Source organism: Phaethon aethereus, assembly GCF_964289735.1.
Source record: "Phaethon aethereus genome assembly, chromosome: 32".
Classification (NCBI taxonomy): Eukaryota; Metazoa; Chordata; class Aves; order Phaethontiformes; family Phaethontidae; genus Phaethon; species Phaethon aethereus.
The window spans coordinates 342489-363925 of NC_138608.1; the positions used below are offsets into that span (position 1 = coordinate 342489).

The 21437-nt window shown below is 52.8% G+C and overlaps 3 protein-coding genes across 3 annotated transcripts in view; 1 reads left to right on the forward strand and 2 right to left on the reverse strand.

Moving 5' to 3' along the window:
* LOC309414778 (putative adhesion G protein-coupled receptor E4P) overlaps nt 1–5311 on the forward strand; it is a gene marked incomplete at both ends in the record, with an annotated part of 7770 nt that extends 2459 nt beyond the window's left edge. The window contains 11 exon segments of the mRNA XM_082012149.1: nt 748–914; nt 1886–2335; nt 2458–2652; nt 3569–3804; nt 3991–4057; nt 4469–4484; nt 4487–4559; nt 4667–4835; nt 4924–4965; nt 4969–5019; nt 5258–5311. Of these exon segments, the coding sequence (XP_081868275.1) occupies nt 748–914; nt 1886–2335; nt 2458–2652; nt 3569–3804; nt 3991–4057; nt 4469–4484; nt 4487–4559; nt 4667–4835; nt 4924–4965; nt 4969–5019; nt 5258–5311 (1520 nt within the window).
* A 3301-nt stretch (nt 5312–8612) lies between these two features.
* Nucleotides 8613–12933, reverse strand: LOC309414824 (C-type lectin domain family 17, member A-like; the record flags this gene model as incomplete). Its single annotated transcript, XM_082012200.1, has 10 exons — nt 8613–8748; nt 9064–9173; nt 9613–9782; nt 10002–10091; nt 10798–10860; nt 11344–11469; nt 11578–11628; nt 11748–11867; nt 12448–12498; nt 12858–12933. The coding sequence occupies 10 exons, from the start codon at nt 12931–12933 to the stop codon at nt 8613–8615; spliced, it is 993 nt and encodes a 330-aa protein (XP_081868326.1).
* A 1042-nt stretch (nt 12934–13975) lies between these two features.
* On the reverse strand, nt 13976–15215 carry LOC309414779 (hepatic lectin-like; the record flags this gene model as incomplete). Its single annotated transcript, XM_082012150.1, has 2 exons — nt 14736–15215; nt 13976–14108 (listed from the first exon to the last, which is right to left on the reverse strand). The coding sequence occupies exons 1-2, from the start codon at nt 14846–14848 to the stop codon at nt 13976–13978; spliced, it is 246 nt and encodes an 81-aa protein (XP_081868276.1). The 5' UTR covers nt 14849–15215.
* Between the last annotated feature and the right edge of the window lie 6222 nt (nt 15216–21437).

Sequence of the window (21437 nt, forward strand, 5' to 3'; positions counted from 1 at the left end):
GCACACGTCTGTCCTGTGCACGCGTGTCCGTCCTGTGCATCCCCTACGTGTGCCCATCCCATGTGCACACGTCTGTCCTGTGCACGCATGTCCGTCCTGTGCATCCCCTACGTGTGTCCATCCCATGTGCACGCGTGTCTGTCCTGTGCATCCCCTACATGTGTCCAGCCCATGTGCACGCATGACCATCCTGTGCATCCCCTACGTGTGTCCAGCCCATGTGCATGCGTGTCTGTCCTGTGCATCCCCTACGTGTCTCCATCCCATGTGCACGCGTGACCGTCCTCCTGTGCATCCCCTACATGTGTCCATCCCATGTGCACGCATGTCTGTCCTCCTGTGCATCCCCTACGTGTGTCCATCCCATGTGCACACGTGTCCATCCCGTGTGCACATGTCCGTCCTGTGCATCCCCTCCACACATCCATCCCGGTGTCTATCCCCTACACGTGTGCGTGTCCCGTGTCCGTCCCCTACACATGTCCATGCCCAGCATGCACTCCCAGTCACGTGTACCCCCGCCTGCCGCCCTCAGACACATCCATCCCGTGTGCCCCCCTACACGTGTCCCTCCCCCATGTGCATCCCCGCGCACCCCCGGCACACGCGTGTGCGCGTCCTGACACACGCGTGTGCCCCCCGCCAGACCGCGCTGGAGGACCTGCGGGCGGAATAAGCAAAAAACTCCCCCCAAAACCCCCAAATTTAGCATTTTTAGGGTGTTTTTTGACCCAGTTCTCCGGGCAGGCAAGCAGGCGGTGGCCTTCGTCGTCTACAAGGAGTTAGAGGAGTTGCTGAGCAGCGTCACGGAGCTGCACCAGGGAAGACTCAACTCCCGCGTGGCCGGCGGCACCGTGGGGGAACCCGGCGTCATCTTCAACACGGCCTCCGACGTCACCCTGCGGCGCCGCAGGGTGGGTGCCGGGGGGCTGCCCTGCGGGTCGGGGGGCGTCCTGGGGGTGCACGGGGCGAGGCTCTGCACGCAGCGGGGATTTGCACGCGGAGGCGCAACCAGGGTTTGTCGCGTCGAGCGCGTCGGACCAAATTACAGTGTCACAGGGCGTCAGCCCGGTGCAAATTCGGAGCGTGGTGATGGGGAATTTTGGGGTGAATCCCTATCCCGGGGCAAATTGGGGGTTAGTGCATCCCTGTTCTGGTGCAAATTTGGATTTGGTACCTCCCCGTCTTGGTACAAACCTGGATCCAGTGTAAATCCAGACTTGGTGTATCCCCATCCGGGTGGAAATCCGGATTTGGTGCCTCCCCGTCTTGGTACAAACCTGGATCCAGTGTAAATCCAGACTTGGTGCATGCCCATTCCGGTGCAAATCCGGATTTGGTGCCTCCTCGTCTTGGTAAACCTGGATCCAGTGTAAATCCAGACTTGGTGCCTCCTCGTCTTGGTACAAACCTGGATCCAATGTAAATCCAGACTTGGTGCATCCCCATCCGGGTGCAAATCCGGATTTGGTGCATCCCCATCCCTGTGTGAATCTAGATCCTGTGCAACTTTGGGTTAGCACATCCCCATCTTGATGCAAATTTGGATTCGGCATGTCCCCACCCTGGTGCTAATTGGAATTTGGTGAATCCCCGTCGTGGTGCAGGATTCAGCTCATCCCCATGCTGGTGCAAACTGGGATCCGGTGCAAACCGGGATTCAGCACATTCCCATGCAGGTGCAAATGTGGACCTGATGCATCCCTGTCCTGGTGCAAATTTGGGTTTGGTGCATCTCCATCCTGGTGGAAATGCGGATCCCGTGCAAATTTGGGGCCAGTGCATCCCCATCACGGCACAAATTTGGATCTGATGCATCCTCGTCCTGGCACAAATTTGGATCCCCTGGAAATTTGGGGCTGGTGCATCCCATCTCGGTGCAAATTTTGTTTCGGTGCACCTCCACCCTGGCGCAAATCTGGATCCTCTGCAAATTCGGGGCCGGTTTGTCCTTATCACGGCGCAAATCTGGATCCTGTGGAAATTTGGGGTCGGTGCCTCTCCATCGTGGTGCAAATCTGGATCCCGTCCATCCCCATCCCGCTGCAAATTTGGATCCTGCGCCAACTCGGGGGCCAGCGGCTCCCCGTCGCGGTGCAAATTCAGGCTCAGCGCATCCCCGTCCCACCCAAACCGATGGCGGGCGGGACGGGGACGGGACGTGCCTCGAGCGGGCCGTGCTCAGCAGGTGCTACGGGCCTGGCAGACGGTGGGCACCAAAGGCCGCTGGACGTCCTCGGGCTGCACCCGCGTGGGGGGTGACACCCTCCACTCCATCTGCGCCTGCACCCGCTTCTCCACCTTCGCCATCCTCGTGGCCATCCACCCCGTCATGGTAAGATCCCATTTGCACCCTTAAAATACCCATTTTTGGGGTGTTTTCTTCCTTCCCAAACAGCGTGTGGCCACAGGCTGGATGGGACTCGCGTGATGTCATGCGTGTGACGTCACCCACAGGAGAGCTTTGCGCTGACGGTGGTGACCTATGTGGGGATGTCGGTGTCACTGGTCTGCCTCTTCCTCGCCATCGTCACCTTCGTCTTGTGCCGCTCGCTCTGGAGCGTCAGTGTCACCCTCCACCTGCAGCTCAGCATCTGCCTCTTTGCTGCCGACCTCCTCTTCCTCGTGGCCGAGCCCCACACCGCCAACCAGGTATGGGCTCCTCGGGGCCTCCCTGAGCATCTTGGGACCTTCAGGGGATCCTCAGGGTCTCTTTGAGCTCCTTGGGGTCTCCACAGGTTCCTCAGGGTCTCCTTCAGCATCTTGAGGGCTCCTCGGCATCTCATTTTGCTCTTCTGGGTCTCCAAGAGGTCTCTGGGGCCTCCTCAAGCTCCCCAGGACCTCCTTGAGATCCTTATGGAGCTTTTGTGGAAGAAGACCCAAGGTCATGGCTCTTGGCTGTAGCCTCTACCCTAACGGCTCCAGCAGACCTTTCTGCCAGGGGTCCCATCTCATGCTGGGTGGGTGCAAGCACCTGGATTACGGGATAACTGAGGTTCAAAGGTTTGGTCCAACCCCAGCTCAGAGCAGGTCCAATGAGTTGAGGTTCTTCAAGGTTCTTGGTTCCTTTCTTGCTCTGCGTGGGTGTCAGTGCCTGAATTACAGGATAAATGAGGTTGGACAGGATGTTTGGAGGTCTCCAGACCAATGACCACTCAAAGTGGGTCCAACTAGTTGAGGTTGCTCAGAGTTATCCGGTCCCATCTCCCTCTGGGTGAGTGAAAGCACCCGAATTACAGGATAATCACAGTTGAACAGGATGTTTGGAGGTCTCCAGACCAATCCCAACTCAAAGCAGGTCCACCCACTGGGGTTCCTCAAGGCTCTTAGGTTCCTTCTCCCTCTGGGTGGGTGGAGCCAACTGAATTATGGGATAACTCATCTTGGAAGAGACATTTGGATGTCTCCAGTCTGCTCCCGGCCCAAAGCATCTCCACTTCCTTGAGGTTCCTCGAGGCCGTGCTGGGGCATGTGGAACATCTCTGAGTGCCAGAGATGCCACCACCTCCCCACGCCATGCTGTGGTGACACTCAGGAGCCCAGCATGCCCTTGTTGTCCCCCATCCAGCTGGCGTGTGCCATCACGGCAGGCTTCCTCCACTACCTCTTCCTCGCCTGCTTTGCCTGGATGTTCCTGGAGGGTTTGCACCTCTTCCTCACCGTCAGGAACCTGCGTGTCCTCAACTACACCAGCACCAGTCGCTTCAGGAGAAGATACATCTACCCCGTGAGCTACGGCACGCTGGCCATCATGGTGGCCATCGCTGCCGCTGTCCACCCTCACGGCTACGGCACTGAGCACTAGTGAGTCCCACCAGCACCCAAGGTGAGGTCAACCAAGCGGGGTGGGATCATCAGTGGAGAACATCAGGCGTTTTGCCTAAATCACCCCAAAAAAAGATGCCACGGCCTCTGGGTGCAGGTATTTTCATGCCACCAAAATCATCAAAGGAGTTTTGGGGTATTCTTCCCTTTTTCTCCCCTTTTTAGCTGCTGGCTGAGCCTGGAGGGAGGCTTCCTCTGGAGTTTCCTCGACCCCGTCTGCGTCGTCGTCCTGGTGGGTGTCTTGCTGCTGAGAGGAGGCGGAGGAGGGAAAAACTGGGAGAAAAAAGAGCAAATTTAGATCTATCTTTAAGAACAGTATTAAGCAAACGCCCCGCGGGCTGGGTGCACTCAGCAGAGGTGGCACCACGATGCATTAATGATGGTTTTTTGTACCATTGGCCCCTTTTCTACCTCAAATTTATAATTGTGGCCACAGCTCTTTCCCCACAGACCCCAAATTGAGGAATTTTAGAGATTTGCGTAAAAAGAGCACATTCACATGTATATTTAAGGCTGCTGTTAAGCAAAAGTCCCACACCCGCGCTCAGTGAAGGTCATGCCACACCACTGACCCTCTTCCACCCCAAATTTACACCCCGCAGACCCTGCCTTGCAAAATGATGGGGTTTTGCTTTCTGCCCAGGTTAATTTGTTATTTTTCTCACCACCCTCTGGATGCTGCGGGACAAACTCTCCTCCCTCAACGCTGATGTCACGGCCTTAAAAAACACCCGGTGGGTTTTTGCATCGGCAGGAAGTGCGTTGGGTTTTGGAGGGGAGGAGGAAGAGCATCTTGGATGGGTTTTGGGTGAAAAAAAGAGCAAAATGAGTGTTCTGTCAGGCTGATGACGTTCAAGGCGCTGGCGCGCATCTGTATCTTGGGCTGCACGTGGGGTCTGGGCTTGCTGCAGGCGCAGGGGGACAACATAGTGGTGGCCTTCGTCTTCACCATCGTCAACAGCCTGCAGGGAGCCTTCATCTTCCTCGTGCACTGCGTCCTCAACCGGCAGGTACCGTGGGGAGGGGGAACTCAGGCATCTGGGGGTGCGTGGGAGGGGACAGGGACACTCAGGACATGGCTGTGGGGCCCGCCCACAGGTGATGGAGCAGTACCGGCGCTGGTTTAGGGCGCTGGGGCGATGAGTGCACCCCCAGGAGATGCCCACCACCGAGATACACGTCACCTATGTCACGGTAAGGGCATCCAGACGCCCGGGTCGCTGCAGGGTGCTGGGTGGGCACCCGGATGCCCGAGTCCTCTGGTTGCCACCAAAAGGAGGTGGGAGCCAAGGGGGACACAGGGGAGGCTGCCTGGACCCCTGGGTGTCCCTAGGGTGCTTGGGGGTCTGGCAAGAGACCACCAGAACCTCTGCACCATTTCTGCCTTGTTTTGGTCTCATTTCGTCCCGGCGTGGCCCCTTTTCGCCTCCAGGAAGGGGAGAGGCCACACAGCCACAGCGCCGAGGGCTGCACATGGGAGAAGTGACAGTGGGTGCCCCAGGACTCACCTATTTCCGGCACATCCGACCCATTTCCAGCAGTTTTCCAGGGTATCCGACCCATTTCCAGTGTATTTCCTGCAGATCTGACCCATTTTCCTGGTTTTCATGCTGATTTGATCCATCTCCAGCATTTTTTTTCCTGCAGAACAACCTGTTTTTAGCATTTTCCCCACAGGTCTGACCCGTTTCCAGCATGTTTCCCGCAGAATACCACATTTACAGCATTTCTCCCGCATATCTGACCTAATTTTCAGAATTTTCCCCAAGAAATGACCAATTTCCAGCATTTTCCCCTAGAATCAATCCATATCCCGCTGCTTCCCTCCAGGAGCAAACCATTTCCTGCATTTTCCTGTGAAACAACCATTTTCCAGCATTCTTCCAGCAGATGCGACCCATTTCCACCATTTTCCCCAAAGAACCACTAATTTCCAGCATTTTCCTGCAGAACAACCTGTTTTCAGCATTTTTCCTGCAGATTTGACCCATTTCCAGCATTTCCTCCAAGAAATGACCAGTTTCCAGCGTTTTCCCCCAACACTCTGCCATTTCCAGCGCTTTTTCATGGAACAACCCACCTCCAGCATTTTTCCTGCAGTTTTGACTCATTTCCAGCATTTTCTTTAAGAAACAAGCAGTTGCCAGCATTTCTCCATGGAACATCCCACTTCCAGCGTTTTTCTTGCAGATTTGACCCGTTTCCAGCATTTTCTCCAAGGATCAACTAATTTTCAGCATTTTCCCCCAACACTCGACCAATTTCCAGCATTTTCCCCCAACACTCGACCCATTTCCAGCATTTTTCCAGCAGTTTTGCCCCATCTTCCTGGCTGCTTCCCTCCACGATGGCCCCATGTCCAGCGTTTTCCTGCGGAATGACCCATTTCTGGCATGTTTTCCCCCAGGATCGCCCCATTCCTGGCCTTTTCCTGCCACCTTCGCCCTACGCGGCTCCAGCGGGGGTTTTTGGGCTGAAAAAAAGCTGATTAAAGGCACGTGGCTCATTCACGAGGAGTCGGGCTGGATGCGGACTCGGGGGGTCCCGGGAAGGGGCCCAGATCCACTTGGGGGGCGGCAAAGTGGGGCCTGGGTCCACTCCAAGGCCAGGAGCATGGCCTCCCCAACAGAGATGGGGAGGGTGGGGTCTTGAGCTCTCAAGCCCTGCCTCCCTGCCCCATGAGCCAATCAGCTTCCTGTCAGCTCTTGATTGACAGGGCATGGCAGCCAATGGTGCTGAACCCTGTCTTCCCGCCCACAAGTGCCAGAGAGGCGTCTGATTGGTACGAGGTGAGAGCTGGGTGGTACCAGGAGTTAGGAGTGGCCTATCGTGCAGTGGGGCGGGCTGAACAGCGGTGGTGCCAGCCAATGGGCAGTGGTGGTCCTGGGAGGCGGTGCTAAGGGGAAAACCCACTCCCCAGAGCACAGAGAAGGCAGTGGTTGGCTGTGCGCTGAGATGGGCAGCGCGGCTCAGCCAATGGAGCGTCGAGGGAGGCTGAGGTGGCTCCTGAGGAGAGGTGAGGGGTGATGGCGGCTTTGGGGGGCCCTGGGCATTCCCCCTCCCCACCTCCAGTGCCCTCCCAGTACCTCCCAGTGTTGGGACTGGGCTGTCTCCCCGCCCCAGTGCCCTCCCAGTACCCCCCAGTGCTGGGACTGGGCTGTCTCCCCACCCCAGTGCCCTCCCAGTACCCCCCAGTGCTGGGACTGGGCTGTCTCCCTGCCCCAGTGCCCTCCCAGTACCCCCAGTGCTGGGACTGGGCTGTCTCCCCACCCCAGTGCCCTCCCAGTACCCCCCAGTGCTGGGACTGGGCTGTCTCCCCACCCCAGTGCCCTCCCAGTACCCCCCAGTGCTGGGACTGGGCTGTCTCCCCACCCCAGTGCCCTCCCAGTACCCCCCAGTGCTGGGACTGGGCTGTCTCCCTGCCCCAGTGCCCTCCCAGTACCCCCAGTGCTGGGACTGGGCTGTCTCCCCGCCCCAGTGCCCTCTCAGTACCCCCCAGTGCTGGGACTGGGCTGTCTCCCCGCCCCAGTGCCCTCCCAGTACCCCCAGTTCTGGGACTGGGCTGTCTCCCCACCCCAGTGCCCTGGCAGTGTTTGCCCAGTACTCCCAGTGCTCCCAGTAGCCTCCCAGTGCCCTCCGAGTGCCTCCCAGCCCTGTGCTTCCAGTGTTCCCCGTACCCTCCTCAGCCCCAGCGCTCCCAGTGCCTTCCTAGTAACCCCCAGTCCGTGTTTCCAGTGCCCTCCCAGTAACACCAGTGCATATCCCGGCTAGAAATGGGTATTTTGGTTAAATTAAGGCATTTTTACTGAGGGCAGAAGCCTTTCTCTGTGCCAGCTCCGCCACCGGTCGATAGTTTTGTTGTTGTTGAAAACGAGCCAAAACCACCCTAAAACCAGTTTCATTTTCTGCCACGGGTCCTTTTTTTTACTGATTTTACAGCAAATTTCTCAAGCCCAGCTCAAATTTCCTGATTTTCACGGGGGGGGGGGGAGGGAGCTCCCACAGTTAATTTTCAACCCAGAGAGGGAATTTCATTACCCGTAACGAATCATTGCGTTTCCACTGGTCAATAATGCATAAATTCCCCCAAAACATCGATTTTTAGTTTATAACCCTTTAAAAAAACGAGCGTTAACATCTAACGGGATTCCTTCGATTCCAGAAATTTTCAGCCACCGGGATGAGTCTGACGGGGTCATTTTATTTATTTGGGCAAAAAAAAGACCGAACAGCACATGCTGCGTTTCTTAGGAACAAAAAAAATAAGTTTTATTGGGTGATACTACGCTGAATTAAGAGTTGTACAAGTCAGCAGAATTGGGGTTTTGGGGGTTTTTTGGCTGTGAGGCCACAGCTGGGCACAGCTGGGGGTTGGCATCTGGGGGAGGGAAGGATAAATATGGAAAAAAGTATTTGGAAAGTGGAAAAAAACAACAGGATTTTACTGAAATTGTCTTTTCTGAGAGTTAAGCAGAAACCACAACATGGCAGGGAAAAGGAGAAATTCAGCGGCGCTGAGAAACGTGTTTTGCACTGGTGAGTGGGTTTTTGACCATTTTACAGTAGTTATTTTAACTGAAAATCCCTTTTTTTTCATGGTTTTTGGGGCAGACTTGCAAGGTTGGAGCTCACAGGGATTTTACTGATTTTCTTTATGGGATTTGCACGTCATTAATAGGCAAAAAATGGGAGCGTGAAGCCTCCAGAAACCCCCGGAGCTGCGTGAGTTCATCCAGCTCCCGAGCAAAAAGTTAATTGTCTGGAAACGGGCAAAAATAATGCTGAAGTCAGCAATTCCAGGACTTTTCGCAAATCCAGTGGTTAGAGTGGGAGCATCTGTCGTCGTTCCAGATGCCGTCGGGCCCGATGCTGCCACAGTCCTTCTGGTCCTTGTCTTTGTTCTCTTTCCATGTGTTCCAGTAGCTGGAGAAAGAAGGAGGAAAAAGAAGGAGGAAACGGAAAAGAGAAAATAATAAAGAAATAAAAACGAGCCCCACGGCAGCGGCGCTCTCTTAGGAAGAGGTAAAATTTGTATTTCAAGGGAAGGAAACTACTAAAAATCTCTTTTTTTTTAACCACCAGCAAGAAAACGCTCCGATAATACCATTTTTCCAACGTAAACCCTTTGACTTACATAAAATCACCAAAACCAGTAGTTTTAGTGGGTCAACTTCATCTTTTTCCATTTATTTTCTGATTATTTTCCATTTTTGGGGAATCCCTGAAGGGAATTTTTACCTAATACTTGTATGTTCGCCGTTAGTCCAGACCCAGGTGCCTTCCTCCAGCTGATCCGTCACTCCCAGCCAGTACGTGCTGCTGCTGTTAATATTGTCCTTCAGGAACTTCTAGAAAAGCAGAATTGGTTAAAACAGCCCCAAAACAATCATTCCGATGGACTATGGAACACGTCAAGGCTTTTGGCAATTTTGGTGAGGTCATTGCGGCGATATCTGAGCAGTGTTTTTTGGTAAAGAGTGAACAATTTGGGTGTATTAAAGCAAAGTGCGTACACAACGTTCCGGAAAGGAGACGTTGACCTTTTTTGCTCCATTTTTAGCACTTTTTCCTAAAAACAGGAAGTCATAGTTGACTTGGCCATCAGCGCTTCTCTCTACCTCCAAATAACTCTGAGCCCCATGGCCAATCTTGGCTAATTTGAGCCCAAAGAAAGAGGTTTTAGAGTTTCTGTGTTTGCCAGAGTAGGAAACCTCCAAAAAATGGGTGTTTTGGGCACTGTGTAAGCCAAGAAACTGGTTATTTTTCACTCGCAAGCGTCCGACTGACCTGTTCCAGCTCCGAGTTGATGATGACCAGGTGAGCGCCTTGGTCGGCACAGATTTCCTTCGCGTCTGACCAGCTCATCATCTCCGTTGAGAAGGAGTAGCAGCTTTTCTCAAAGATCTTCCAGCCGGCCGAGCACTTCTTGCTGTCCAGGACGGATCTGCAGATCAGCGCTGGAAGCACGAGAAATCCCCCAAACCCAGGCAAAAAATGTTTTTCTCTGCTGGGGGAACCTCCACAAGTTCCCTGGTGGGGTGACATCTCAAAATTGGAGTCAATCACCCAAATTTTCCATCCTTAAGACCATCGTGGTCTTTCCGGGCTAAAATCAGGAGGTTTCTCTCCTGGTGCACAACAATGAGAAACCATCGGGATGGAGACGGCGGCTTTACCTGCGATGTCCTGCAATTCCTCGTAGTATTTGTGCATCCCGCTCTGCATCCGCGTTTGTTCCCGTTGCGTCTCCGACAGCCTCTGCCACACTGGGGAGCGCAGGAGGGTGAGTGACCGCTGCCGGCCCCGGCCCCCCAACTTTTTCCTACTTTCCCCCGATTCAGGTTGACCAAATCTTGAACACTTTTCCCTCAGGATTTATTACTTTTCCATATGTAGAAATCTCAATCGGGGCTGAAAAAGCTCTTAGGCCGCCAGCTTTGCTGCCTGGTTTTTTTCGCTTTGGGTGACATTTTGCTGCAATATCACCCATAATATAATTTAATTAATCACTAATTTGGCAGCAGTTAAGGATTTGGCTCATTATATTTGACTTTGGCAGAATTTTCTGTAGGATTTACATCCTTCCCTTCCCATATCCCTTAGCGGAGATAACGGGGTGGATTTTCCCCCCAGTAAGATCCTGATCATGATAAATCCCATGATATCCCAAGAGCTGATTTGCTCCTATTTGCACCCTTTTGGGGCTAATTCCTTTGGGATTGGGGCATGAGCTCAGTTGGTGTCCATCTACACCATTATCCTGGTGTAATTCGCGATGGAAATCAGAAACAAACCAAAGTCAGCGTTGCTTCACTAAGACGGAGCAGAACCAGGATCCACACAAAAAGGCAATTTGGGTTTTTTTTCCCTCAATTTACCCCAAAAGGCAAAACGGGGGCCAGAAAAAAGCCAAACACCAAAAAAATCAGTGTCTCCCAACAGCCGTTAACGTTACTGAGTCCAAGGACCTACCGTTGGCTTGATTCTCCGAGTAGTTTGACCTCAAGAGCTTTAACTCTGCCATGATTTCCATCTCTGAAAAGAAAATGAAAGAAAAAAACATGGCTAGATCATACCGAGGAATCGCGAGCGGCATCTAAATTTGCCCGATTTATGGCTTTTTTTGGGTCAAGTGGGGGATTCCAGAGCAGATTCTAAATTTGCCCAATTAATGGCATTTTTGGGCTGAATGGGGAATCCCAGAGTGGATTTACTCTGGATTTACACGCTGTAGCAAACGTGGAGTGCTGCTGGTGCAAGCAAACAGAGGCAGCAACCAGGTGTAGCGCACTGGGGGCAATTTGGTAATAAAATCCTAAAATTCACATACTGAGGTGAAATTAAAACCAAATCATGACGACAGACGGGCTTTAGCTGTTGTTTCCGCGTGGATGGAGATTTAAAGCATCGCAGGCACGAGCCACGTGTTATTTTTAACAGTGAAAATGCTTTTTTTGAAGTGTTTTAACCAAACCAGCTGCTTCCTGGCCCGGTGGGGATCCTTCCGGGGACACTTACGCTTCATCACGGCCAGTGCGAAGAGCAGCACCCACGCGACGAAGCTCAGCGCTACCAGGATGTAGAGGACGGCCACTGATGTCACTCTGCGGCTTTGTCCCCTGCCACCTCTGGGCTCCGGGTCACCTGTGGAGAGCAGCGTGGGAGAAATCGGGGAGAAATTCCCACTTCCTGGGTCTGGATCGAGCTGAGGCCTCCGGTGGGGGATAGCGGTGGCGGTCAAAAGCAACTCACACTTTTGGGAAGGATTTGGAGATGCCGGTTTCCCTGCCAGGATGTAAACCCCTGTTGGGAGGAAGAAAAAAGTCACTGGGTGATGTTTTTTGGGGCATTTTAGGGACAAATCCTGCCCCATGGAGGTCCTCGACCGCACAGGCGACGCGGGGAGAGGAGGTAGGTACTACCTGTGCCTCCTTTGCTCCTCTGGCTCTGCAGATCTTCATCGGTCACCGGCAGCTTGTGGCCACGATCCAACTCTGACAGGGACACATCGTCGTAATCGTCCTCAAAACTGTCCGGGGACGCTACGCAAGAGATAAAATGGGTGAAAATTGGGATTTTAGGCTAACTGGGAATCCTTTCCAGTAAGGATCAGCTGGGTTCTTTGGCAAGCGTAAAAAAAAAAGGGCAATTCCCCTTTCCCCTTTGGTAAATCCGCAGCACCTCCAGCAAGATTTTTACACCCTTTTCTCAAAATATATTCTTTTTACCATTTTTAAATTTAACATTGCTCCGCTCTTCCAGAGCGGACTTCTCCCCTCGGCTGCAAATCCAAGCAATTCTGCTGAAGTTTGAAGTTCTCCACGGCAGGAGGGGATGAATTTGGGCCTGCAAAGATGCAAACACTGGCTCTGAGAGTGAGGATGAAGTGACAAATTCCCACTCAATCCCCCCAGTGTGGACTTCCAGGATATTTTGGGGGCTATTTGATCTCGTTTGATGGAAGGAAACAAATCTGGAGAGAAATGCCACGTATAGCGAGACACGTTCAGCCAACCGAGCTGAAAATAAAGCCCAGTTTGGCGTCGGGGAGGCACCTCGGGGAGTTCTGCTTTCCATCTGTGCTACAAAAAAGCCTGAAAAGATGAAAAAATGATGACTTACCCGGTCTGAAGTCACCCACGGGTGTCATTTTCCCAGCAACAGAATAAATTCCTGCCCAAAATACCAGAAAAGAGCATTAAGCATAATGGGAGGATCCTCAAAACCACTGTTAGCACTTCTGCTAACCTCGTTGTCGCCGGCAAGGGAGTTGCCGGTGCTTTTTTAAGGCCCGGCATGGAGTTTACGCGTGAAATTGGGGCCAAACCTGGAGATTTAGGGGTTCCTGAGTGAAGAGCAGGACCCGCACAACTCTGAGCATGCCAAACACGTTTCACCCTGTTCCGTACAACAACGGTGTCCCGCCGGCATATTCGGACAGCACCGCGCTTTGCCAAGACATCCACTGACCCCAAAAACACACGCCACGGACACGCCAAGGACACGGAGAAGGGGTGTCTCCCCAGTTTTACCTGCTTGTCTCACCAGTCGCTTAGTGGGCGCTGGCGGGGGACCCAACCAGTTGCCGTAGGTCTCCTGCCGGGCCATGCTTTGCCGGGAAGAGTAGCCGCGCAGGCGCCCGGCAGGGAGCTAAACCCCTCGGCATGCGCCCGGGCACACCCCTCGCCGCCTCCGGCGCCCCATTTTGGCCGGTGGTTCGGCCCCGAGGTTTCGGTTCCTTCTCCACGCCGGGGCAGCGGTGACATGCAAATGGGCGGCGAAATGAGGGCAAGACTGCCGCTCTTCCCTCCGCAAAAATACGCCTTTTCGGAGGACCATGGGATTCGGTGAATTTGGGGACAATGGGTTGTGTTTTGCGGGGAGAAACGGTGACGCCGCAAGAGTTCTGCTGCCAGTGGGAATTTGAAGGCAGCTCCCGCATAGGTTTGGGTTTTTTTTTTTAGGGATTACAAATAAAACCGCCACGGTGGCACCTATGGGTGTTAAAACACCGTGCCGGTGAAATCCCAAATCTCGCAGCGGAGCCGCTCTTCGTGCCGGGAGGGGAATCCAGTAGCGCAGCCTTTCGGCAAAACAGGCATCGCGCTTCAGCACCCACGAGTTGGAGATTTGCATACGCGCCCCGAAAACACGCTCGCGCCTCGTCCTCGCCGGTCTCTCTTCCCTTTTTTTAGGGTTTTTTTACCTAAACCCTGGGAAAAAAGGTGCGCACCGATGCTCTTCGGCGCCGCATCGGCTCGTTTTATGTAAATTTTGGTTCAATTCGCAATCAAAACGCTTTATTTATTATTTCCCCCCCCCCTCGATTAACCAGTGAGCAATATGTCAAGCCTTGGCGCAACAGGTAAACGACTTGCAAAATGTTAACAAACACCCCAAAAATCTCTAATTCAGCCCAAAAAGAGTGACGCACACACCCCCTCAAACTGTTTAACTCTTCCGCCGCTGCGCTGTGCCCACCTCAGGCAGCTCATCCTGCTTTTGGGAAGCGGGGAATGCGTTTTTGGACACCTTTCCCCCAGAGCCCTGCGTTTTCACCTTGCGCTTGGTTTTTGTTGGGTTTTTACTGGTTTTTGCCCCATTTTTAAGCCCCGGCAAGGCAAGAGGACGGTCCGGGGTGGGGGAACCACTAACAGCTACGCTCACAGATCCAGGCCTCCTCGCTGGAACAGGTAGCGTCATTCCACCTGCCGCTGGAATAGATGGAGCCACAGTCCTCGCCGTGGTGGCCCATGTTGTTGGGTTCGCCGTTGTTCCAGAACCTGCGGGGTTGGGGGGGAGCACACCAGTTTGGGTGAAAAGCTTTCCGTTTAGGAACTTGTTGGGTTTTGGGTTGTTTTTAAGTAGGGGAGAGTCAGGCAGAGAGAACAGCAGCCCCACAGCATCTCCCGGGGTGGTCAACAGCTCCCCAAAAAGCCTTCTCCCCCCATTTAACACAGCAGTGCAGTTTCAGTGATTTTTTCCTGTTTTCTGTCTTTTTAACATGGGAAAATTGTTCTGCTTTGATGGCGAGGTTTTTCCCAAAATCCCAATAATGAGGAGATCCATTAGAAATAACCCCTTTGATTCGGGGTGCGGGGTCTCAGTCGGGAACCAACTGAGCTCGGGGGAAACCAAGTGGATGCTGCAGCACCTTGTGTGTTCCCACCTGGGTTTTCAGCCCCAAAACCAAAGCGAATTTGGGGGGAAAAAGCCAAAATCTTGCCTGCAGCGGGATGGCTCCTCTTATTCTTTCCCTCTACCCGGCATTTTCAGGTGCCGCAAAACCTATTTCTGTGCTTTTTAAGCACCAAACCAGAGCAGACGGGTGCGCTAATGAGGGTACAGCACCTTTTTTTGAGCAAAATGGGGCCGAGGGAGAACAGAGCTGATTTTTTGGGGCAATTTACCCTCCGATGAGGCTAAAAACGTACGAGAGAGAGAGAGAGCGGCCGTCCACCCACTGCCAGTTGCCTTCATTGTGCATGTCGGTCAGGCCCAGCCAGAATATCCGTGTCTCCATGACGTGATTTGCCAAAAATTTCTGCAAACAGGGGGGACAAAAAAAAAAAAGAAGCAAAGAGGTTGAGCAGCGCCAAGGCTGTCGGTGTCACGGAGGAGCCCGTCCCTTGAAGGGGACAACAGTGACATGCCACAAGCATGACAAAAAATGTGAAGTTTATCATTGGAAATGGAAAAAAAGAAAAAAGTGCTGAAATTTCTAATATCTGGAGGGAGAAGCTTTAAAAAAAGCTTTAAAAGCCGGGCCAGTGAAAGCAGCCTCCTGAATGGGAGGCAGGGATTGTCTCAATCGGGGTAGAAATGCCAATTTTTGTGGAGTTTGGGTTGTCATTTCTAAACAACTTTAATAATGATTTCTAAACAATTTCTATCATTCCTATATGATTGCGAGGAGGGATCACCATGGAGCCATGGTGCATCCACCCCAAATTCCAGTGAGCACCTCTCGTACCGTGGGAGCCCCTTGGGGTCACGCAGACCCTGGGGAGGGCGGCCACTCCCCTGGGCTTTTCCCCCAAAAAAACTTAAATCACACCGACTGTTTTGGGGATAGATTCATGCAATTTGACCAAATCACTTCAAGAACTAAGTGGGAACCTCAACCGGTTGCATTTTCCCACCTCTGCAGGCAGTCTTGAGTCGCCTGTGCTCAACCTCCAGCTTTCTGTTTGTGGAACTGGAGTCTAATATTCCTCTAAACTCATGAAATTTGGGGTTTTTCAGTTTTTATGGGATTTCTCAGCTTACGTTTTCCTGCTCGGTGTTGACAATGGCCAGATGGGCGTTGAAGTTGGCGCAGGAGTCGTTAGCAGCCTGCCAGGGTTTGGTGGTGGAGGAGAAGAAATAACAGGATTTGGCAAACTGCTCCCAACCGGCAGGACACCTCGTGCAGAAAATTTCTGAGGAAAAATAGGGAGGAAAAAAAAAAAAGGAGGAGAAGACGTGGGTGAGCGCAGGGGGATGCCCGCGGGCTCAGCCCGACCGCTACCGCTCACCTGAGAGGTTGCGCGTCTCCTCCAACGCTGCGTCAAGGAGCGCCGACGCGCGGCTCTGCTCCTGCTTCACCTCCGCCAACTGCCGCAGCACCGGCTCCAGCGCATCCCTTTCCTCTGCCGGGGAGAGAATAAAACGTAATTCAGCTGCCTCAAAGACCTAAAAAAGACCCGATTTTGTCTCCCTTCCTCTTTTTGTTTCCATCCTAATTTACACCGGGGCTTTTGCTGTGTGTTTTTCTGGTGCGAGTTACTGTCTCTAAACTTCAGGCAGTAAAACCTCAAAGCCCTTTCGATGAATGAGCTTTTTTATCGTGTCTGTCAACAGGCTGAGAAAAGCTTTTTTCCACTAATATTATATTTAATGATATCTCAAACTTGTTAAGATTGGCTTCGTGCGCTCCCAGTGTGCATTTTCAGAGTCTTTGGAGTATCTACCCAATACTGTGCATTTTGGGAATCCAGGAAAAGGACCGAATTTAACAAATTTCCATCAAAATCAGGCTTTCACCCAGGACGCGGATGCGATCCGACAGCTCCTTCCCACACTCCGCTTTGCACCGCGTCATCTTCCACTGCATATTGTCCACTTCTTGTGACACTGGAAGGAGGAAAAACACTGCTTTTGACCCCATCTCACCTCTGCCTGCACCTGGTATTTGGGATTCTGCCCATATTTCCCCAAAACGACCTTTTCCTTGGCATACCATTCAGAAGTCGGCCGTGAATTGCCTTGAGCTCATCAGAGAGATGTTTATCTAAAAGGAAAATAAGAGGAGAAAGTTGAAACAAGCCCCGACCATCTCTGTCCTGATGGAAACCGGCTTCAGTTCAGGTTTTTTTTCCTGGAAAAAGCACCCCGGGAAGCACCGGGGGGGAAATCCGTGCATGTATCGAGGATGCAGCAGGTGTCAGGGAGCCGTTTTGGGGCAAGATGTCGTACCGAGGGTGCGCTGGACCTCCGAGAGGTTGTACCAGGCCGTTGTGTGGCTGTTCTCGCTCCACATCCTGGCTTGTTCCAATGCCTCCCACGCTGCGGATACTGGGGGAGAGGAAGAGAGCACTCGCCTTCACTCCAGATCCGGCTCCAGAGAGCACGTGGGCTGCAAAAGGACCTTCAATCCTAACTTAGAGCTACATTTTGCTCCATCTGCTGGTATTTTGCCCCAATTGTTCCCACCCCGCGTTTGGCGATCAGAACAAGGGGTGCACGGTGGACTCACCTCTCTGGAGGTTCACGATGGTGAGAGCCATGAAGAGCACGAAGGTGAAAGCCAGAAGCACGTACAGCAGCGTGACGGCTCTCTCCCGAGATGAGGCTAAGATGGACAGCACTGCCGGGGGTGAAATGGGGTGAGGCGGCCCCAAATAACTCCCCCACAACAGATATTGTCTTAAAGAAGAGCATAAAGAGGAGAGATCCCCCCAAAACAACCTCTTAAGTGGCTCCACCACCCTGTTCTCCACACTCAAACCTCTTTTTTCTAAATTGTGACCCAACAGAGGAACCAGGCATCAAAATTGGGGTATAACTTCAGAGAAAGACCAGTTTAAAGAGCTGAAACCCTCCAGTTTCATGTCTCTGGGTCCCCAAAGCTGCCCCCTCACCCCGATACCTCCTTTAGGCACTTTTCTCTGCTCTTGCTTCTCCAACTCCATTTCCTCATCGAAATCCCATTTCTTGTAGATGCCAATGGCACCTTCACCTTGTGACATCTCTGATCCTTTTTCTTTTGATACCGCCCCAATTTATGCAGTGGGGAAGACGTGTCATCTCACCCTGGGGGGAAGGAAACACTCGTGTTTCATAATTCTAATTTCCTAGAAAAAAAAAAAAGAAATTTGCACACTCAGGAGTTTTGGAGCAGGCAACGTGCTTGGGCTTCCCCTCACCACAATTTTTAGAAGAATTGGTTCAGAAATACACTCTGCTTTCCTCAAATGAGGCTGATACCTGCCCGAGGAGGCAGTTTTTGGAGACTTCATGCCGAAACGGCGACCGGTGTTCTCTGAGGTGAGCACCTAAATTTAGCTCTTTTTTTTTTTTCTTTGGTTTGGTGCGAATTCTTTAGCATTTTGTTCAGCACTTTTGTGATAATTTCTTGCATTTTTATGATAAGAAACTTCACGTTGTGAAAATTCTCATCTTTTTGGGGGCGCCGTTTCCTTCATTCCTTCTCCGGAAGATTCTTTTTGTTACCCAAATGCCCTCAGGGCTTCAAGCCAGGCATCCCCTGGGCTGGCTATCGTGGAAAACGAAAGTTAGAACTTATTCATTACTTCACCGTTGACCGATTTCAGCTGAATTTCACAGAGGCATCCTGGGAAGAGCAAACACAGCCAAAAGTTGAACGTCCCTCACTCCAGTTCCCCTGCTTTTGGGGCAAGCAGCTTCCTCCTTTTGTCCGATTTCCCCTTTTTTGATCCTGAATTTAGGGGAAGTTGAGGCCAAACTTCTCCCTGACGTGGCCACTCATGCCCTTAGGGCTTCAGCACTTTCCAAGAGAAAATGGAGTCGGTTTTGGGTCAGAACACCATGAATTCGGCCCATGCGGTCTTGTGATGGTTCCCCTTTCTGCTGACAGCATCCAGTTTGTCCTGGTGGTGTGCGAGAGATTTGAGAAAACCAAGGATGGTGATTTTAAGCTGAAAGAAATGAAAACTGAGATAGAAGTCATGAGAGGAGCAAAAACTCCATCTCCCACCGCTAAACCATGTCCTTATCTCTTTAACCTTTTGTAGGGTTTTTTTACCCTTTTTTTTTTTTGTCCAAAACTGCTATCATGGACTTCCGGAGGGCAGACTTTGGCCTGTTCAGGTTGAGAGAGTCCCTTGGGAGACAGTCCTGAAGGACAAAGGGGTCCAGGAAGGCTGGACAGCCTTCAAAAAGGAGATCTTAAAGGCGCAGGAGCAGGCAATCCGCATGTGCCATAAGAAGAGCTGGCGGGGAAGGCGACCGGCCTGGCTGAACAGGGAGATTTTGCTGGGACTCAGGGAAAAGAGGAGAGTTTATCATCTCTGGAAGAAGGGGCAGGCAACTCACGAAGAGTACAAGGATCTCGTTAGGTCAAGCAGGGACAAAATTAGAAAGGCAAAAGCCCAGCTAGAGCTCAGTCTGGCTACAGTCGTAAAAGATAATAAAAAATGTTTTTACAAATATATTAACAACAAAAAGAGAGGCAAGGAGAATCTCCATCCCCTACTGGATATGGCGGGGAACATCGTCTCCAAGGACGAGGACAAGGCTGAGGTACTTAATGCCTTCTTCGCCTCAGTCCAGGTATCCGCAGGGTATTCAGCCCCCTGAGCGGGAAGATGGGGATGGAGAGCACAATGTACTCCTCATAATCCAGGAGGAAGCAGTTAAGGACATGTTAAACCACCTGGACACCCACAAGTCTATGGGGCCTGATGGGTTCCACCCGAGAATACTGAGAGAGCTGGTGGAGGAGCTTGCCAAGCCACTCTCCATCATTTATCAGCAGTCCTGGTTAACAGGGGAGGTCCCAGAAGACTGGAGGCTTGCCAATGTGACGCCTGTCTACAAGAAAGGCCGGAAGGAGGATCCTGGGAACTACAGGCCTGTCAGCCTGACCTCTGTACCGGGGAAGATTATGGAGCGGTTGGTCTTGAGAGTGCTCACAGGGCATGTGCAGGACAACCAAGGGATCAGGCCCAGCCAGCATGGGTTCATGAAAGGCAGATCCTGCTTGACCAACCTGATCTCCTTCTATGACCAGGTGACCCGCCTAGTGGATGAGGGAAAGGCTGTGGATGTTGTCTACCTGGACTTTAGTAAAGCCTTTGACAGCGTCTTCCACAGCATTCTTCTGGAGAAACTGGCAGCTCGTGGCTTAGACAGGTTTACTCTGCGCTGGGTGAGGAACTGGCTGAATGGCCGAGCCCAGAGAGTTGTGGTGAACGGCGTTAAATCCGGCTGGCGGCCGGTCACAAGTGGTGTTCCCCAGGGCTCGGTTCTGGGGCCGGTCTTGTTCGATATCTTTATAGATGACCTGGATGAGGGAATCGAGTGCTCCCTCAGTAAGTTTGCAGATGACACCAAGTTGGGTGGGAGTGTTGATCTGCTGGAGGGTAGGAGGGCTCTGCAGGGGTATCTGGACAGGCTGGATCGATGGGCAGAGGCCAACTGTATGAGGTTTAATAAGGCCAAGTGCAGGGTCCTGCACTTTGGCCACAACAACCCCATGCAACGCTACAGGCTTGGGGAGGAGTGGCTGGAGAGCAGCCCGGCGGAAAGGGACCTGGGGGTGCTGGTTGACAGCCAGCTGAACATGAGCCGGCAGTGTGCCCAGGTGGCCAAGAAGGCCAACAGCGTCCTGGCCTGTATCAGGAATAGTGTGGCCAGCAGGAGTAGGGAAGTGATTGTGCCCCTGTACTCGGCACTGGTGAGGCCGCACCTTGAATCCTGTGTTCAGTTTTGGGCCTCTCACAACAAGAAGGATGTTGAGGTGCTGGAGCGTGTCCAGAGAAGGGCAACAAAGCTGGTGAGGGGTCTGGAGCACATGTCTTATGAGGAGCGGCTGAGGGAACTGGGGTTGTTTAGTCTGGAGAAGAGGAGGCTGAGGGGAGCCCTCATCGCTCTCTACAACTACCTGAAAGGGGGTTGTGGCGACGAGGGTGTTGGTCTCTTCTCCCAAGTAACTAATGATAGGACAAGAGGAAATGGCCTCAAGTTGCGCCAGGGGAGGTTTAGATTGGATATTAGGAAAAATTTCTTCACTGAGAGGGTGGTCAGGCATTGGAACAGGCTGCCCAGGGAGGTGGTGGAGTCGCCATCTCTGGAAGTGTTCAAAAAACGTGTGGATGTGGCGCTTCAGGACATGGTTTAGGGGACATGGTGGCGCTGGATTAATGGTTGGACTTGATGATCTTGAAGGTCCTTTCCAACCTTAGTGATTCTGTGATTCTGTGATTCTGTGAAACCGGAGCGGTTGAAAATCCCTTTAAGCTCCTAAAAAACCCACGCTTCTCAGCACTGTTAAAAATATCCCCAATGGCACCTCAGCACGCTCAGGCCCTGGGACCACCCCCAGTGTCCCACAGCCCCCTCCTTGGGGACAGCAGGACTCTCAGTGTCCCCATACCCCTGTCCCCGGGGACACTCCCCACACCATCACTCTTGTCCCAGGGAGCATCCCCAATGCCCCCCAAACCCCTGTCCCTGGGGAACTGGGGTCTCCAGTGTTCCTGCACCCCTGGGATCAGTGGGGACCTCAGTGCCCCAAGACCTAGATCCCTGAGAAACGGGGGACCCCTGTCACCCCCATTTCTGGGCAGATGGGGTCCCTGTTATCCCCATCCCTGGGCATCCCAGGAGCCCCCAATGTCCCCATCCCTGAACCCCTGAGGAATGGGGGACCCCAGTGACCCCAACACCCCAATCCTGGGAACCTGGGGACCCCCGTGGCCCCCATAGCCAGGTCCCTGTGGGAATGAGGGACCCCCCCCCCCATCACCCCAATACCCTGATCTTTGGGTAAGCAGGGACCCTGGGGAACTGGGGACCCTCATCCCGGGACCCCCTGCCTGAGGTAACGGAGGGTGACTGGACCCCTCACCTCACAGCTGTGAGCAGCT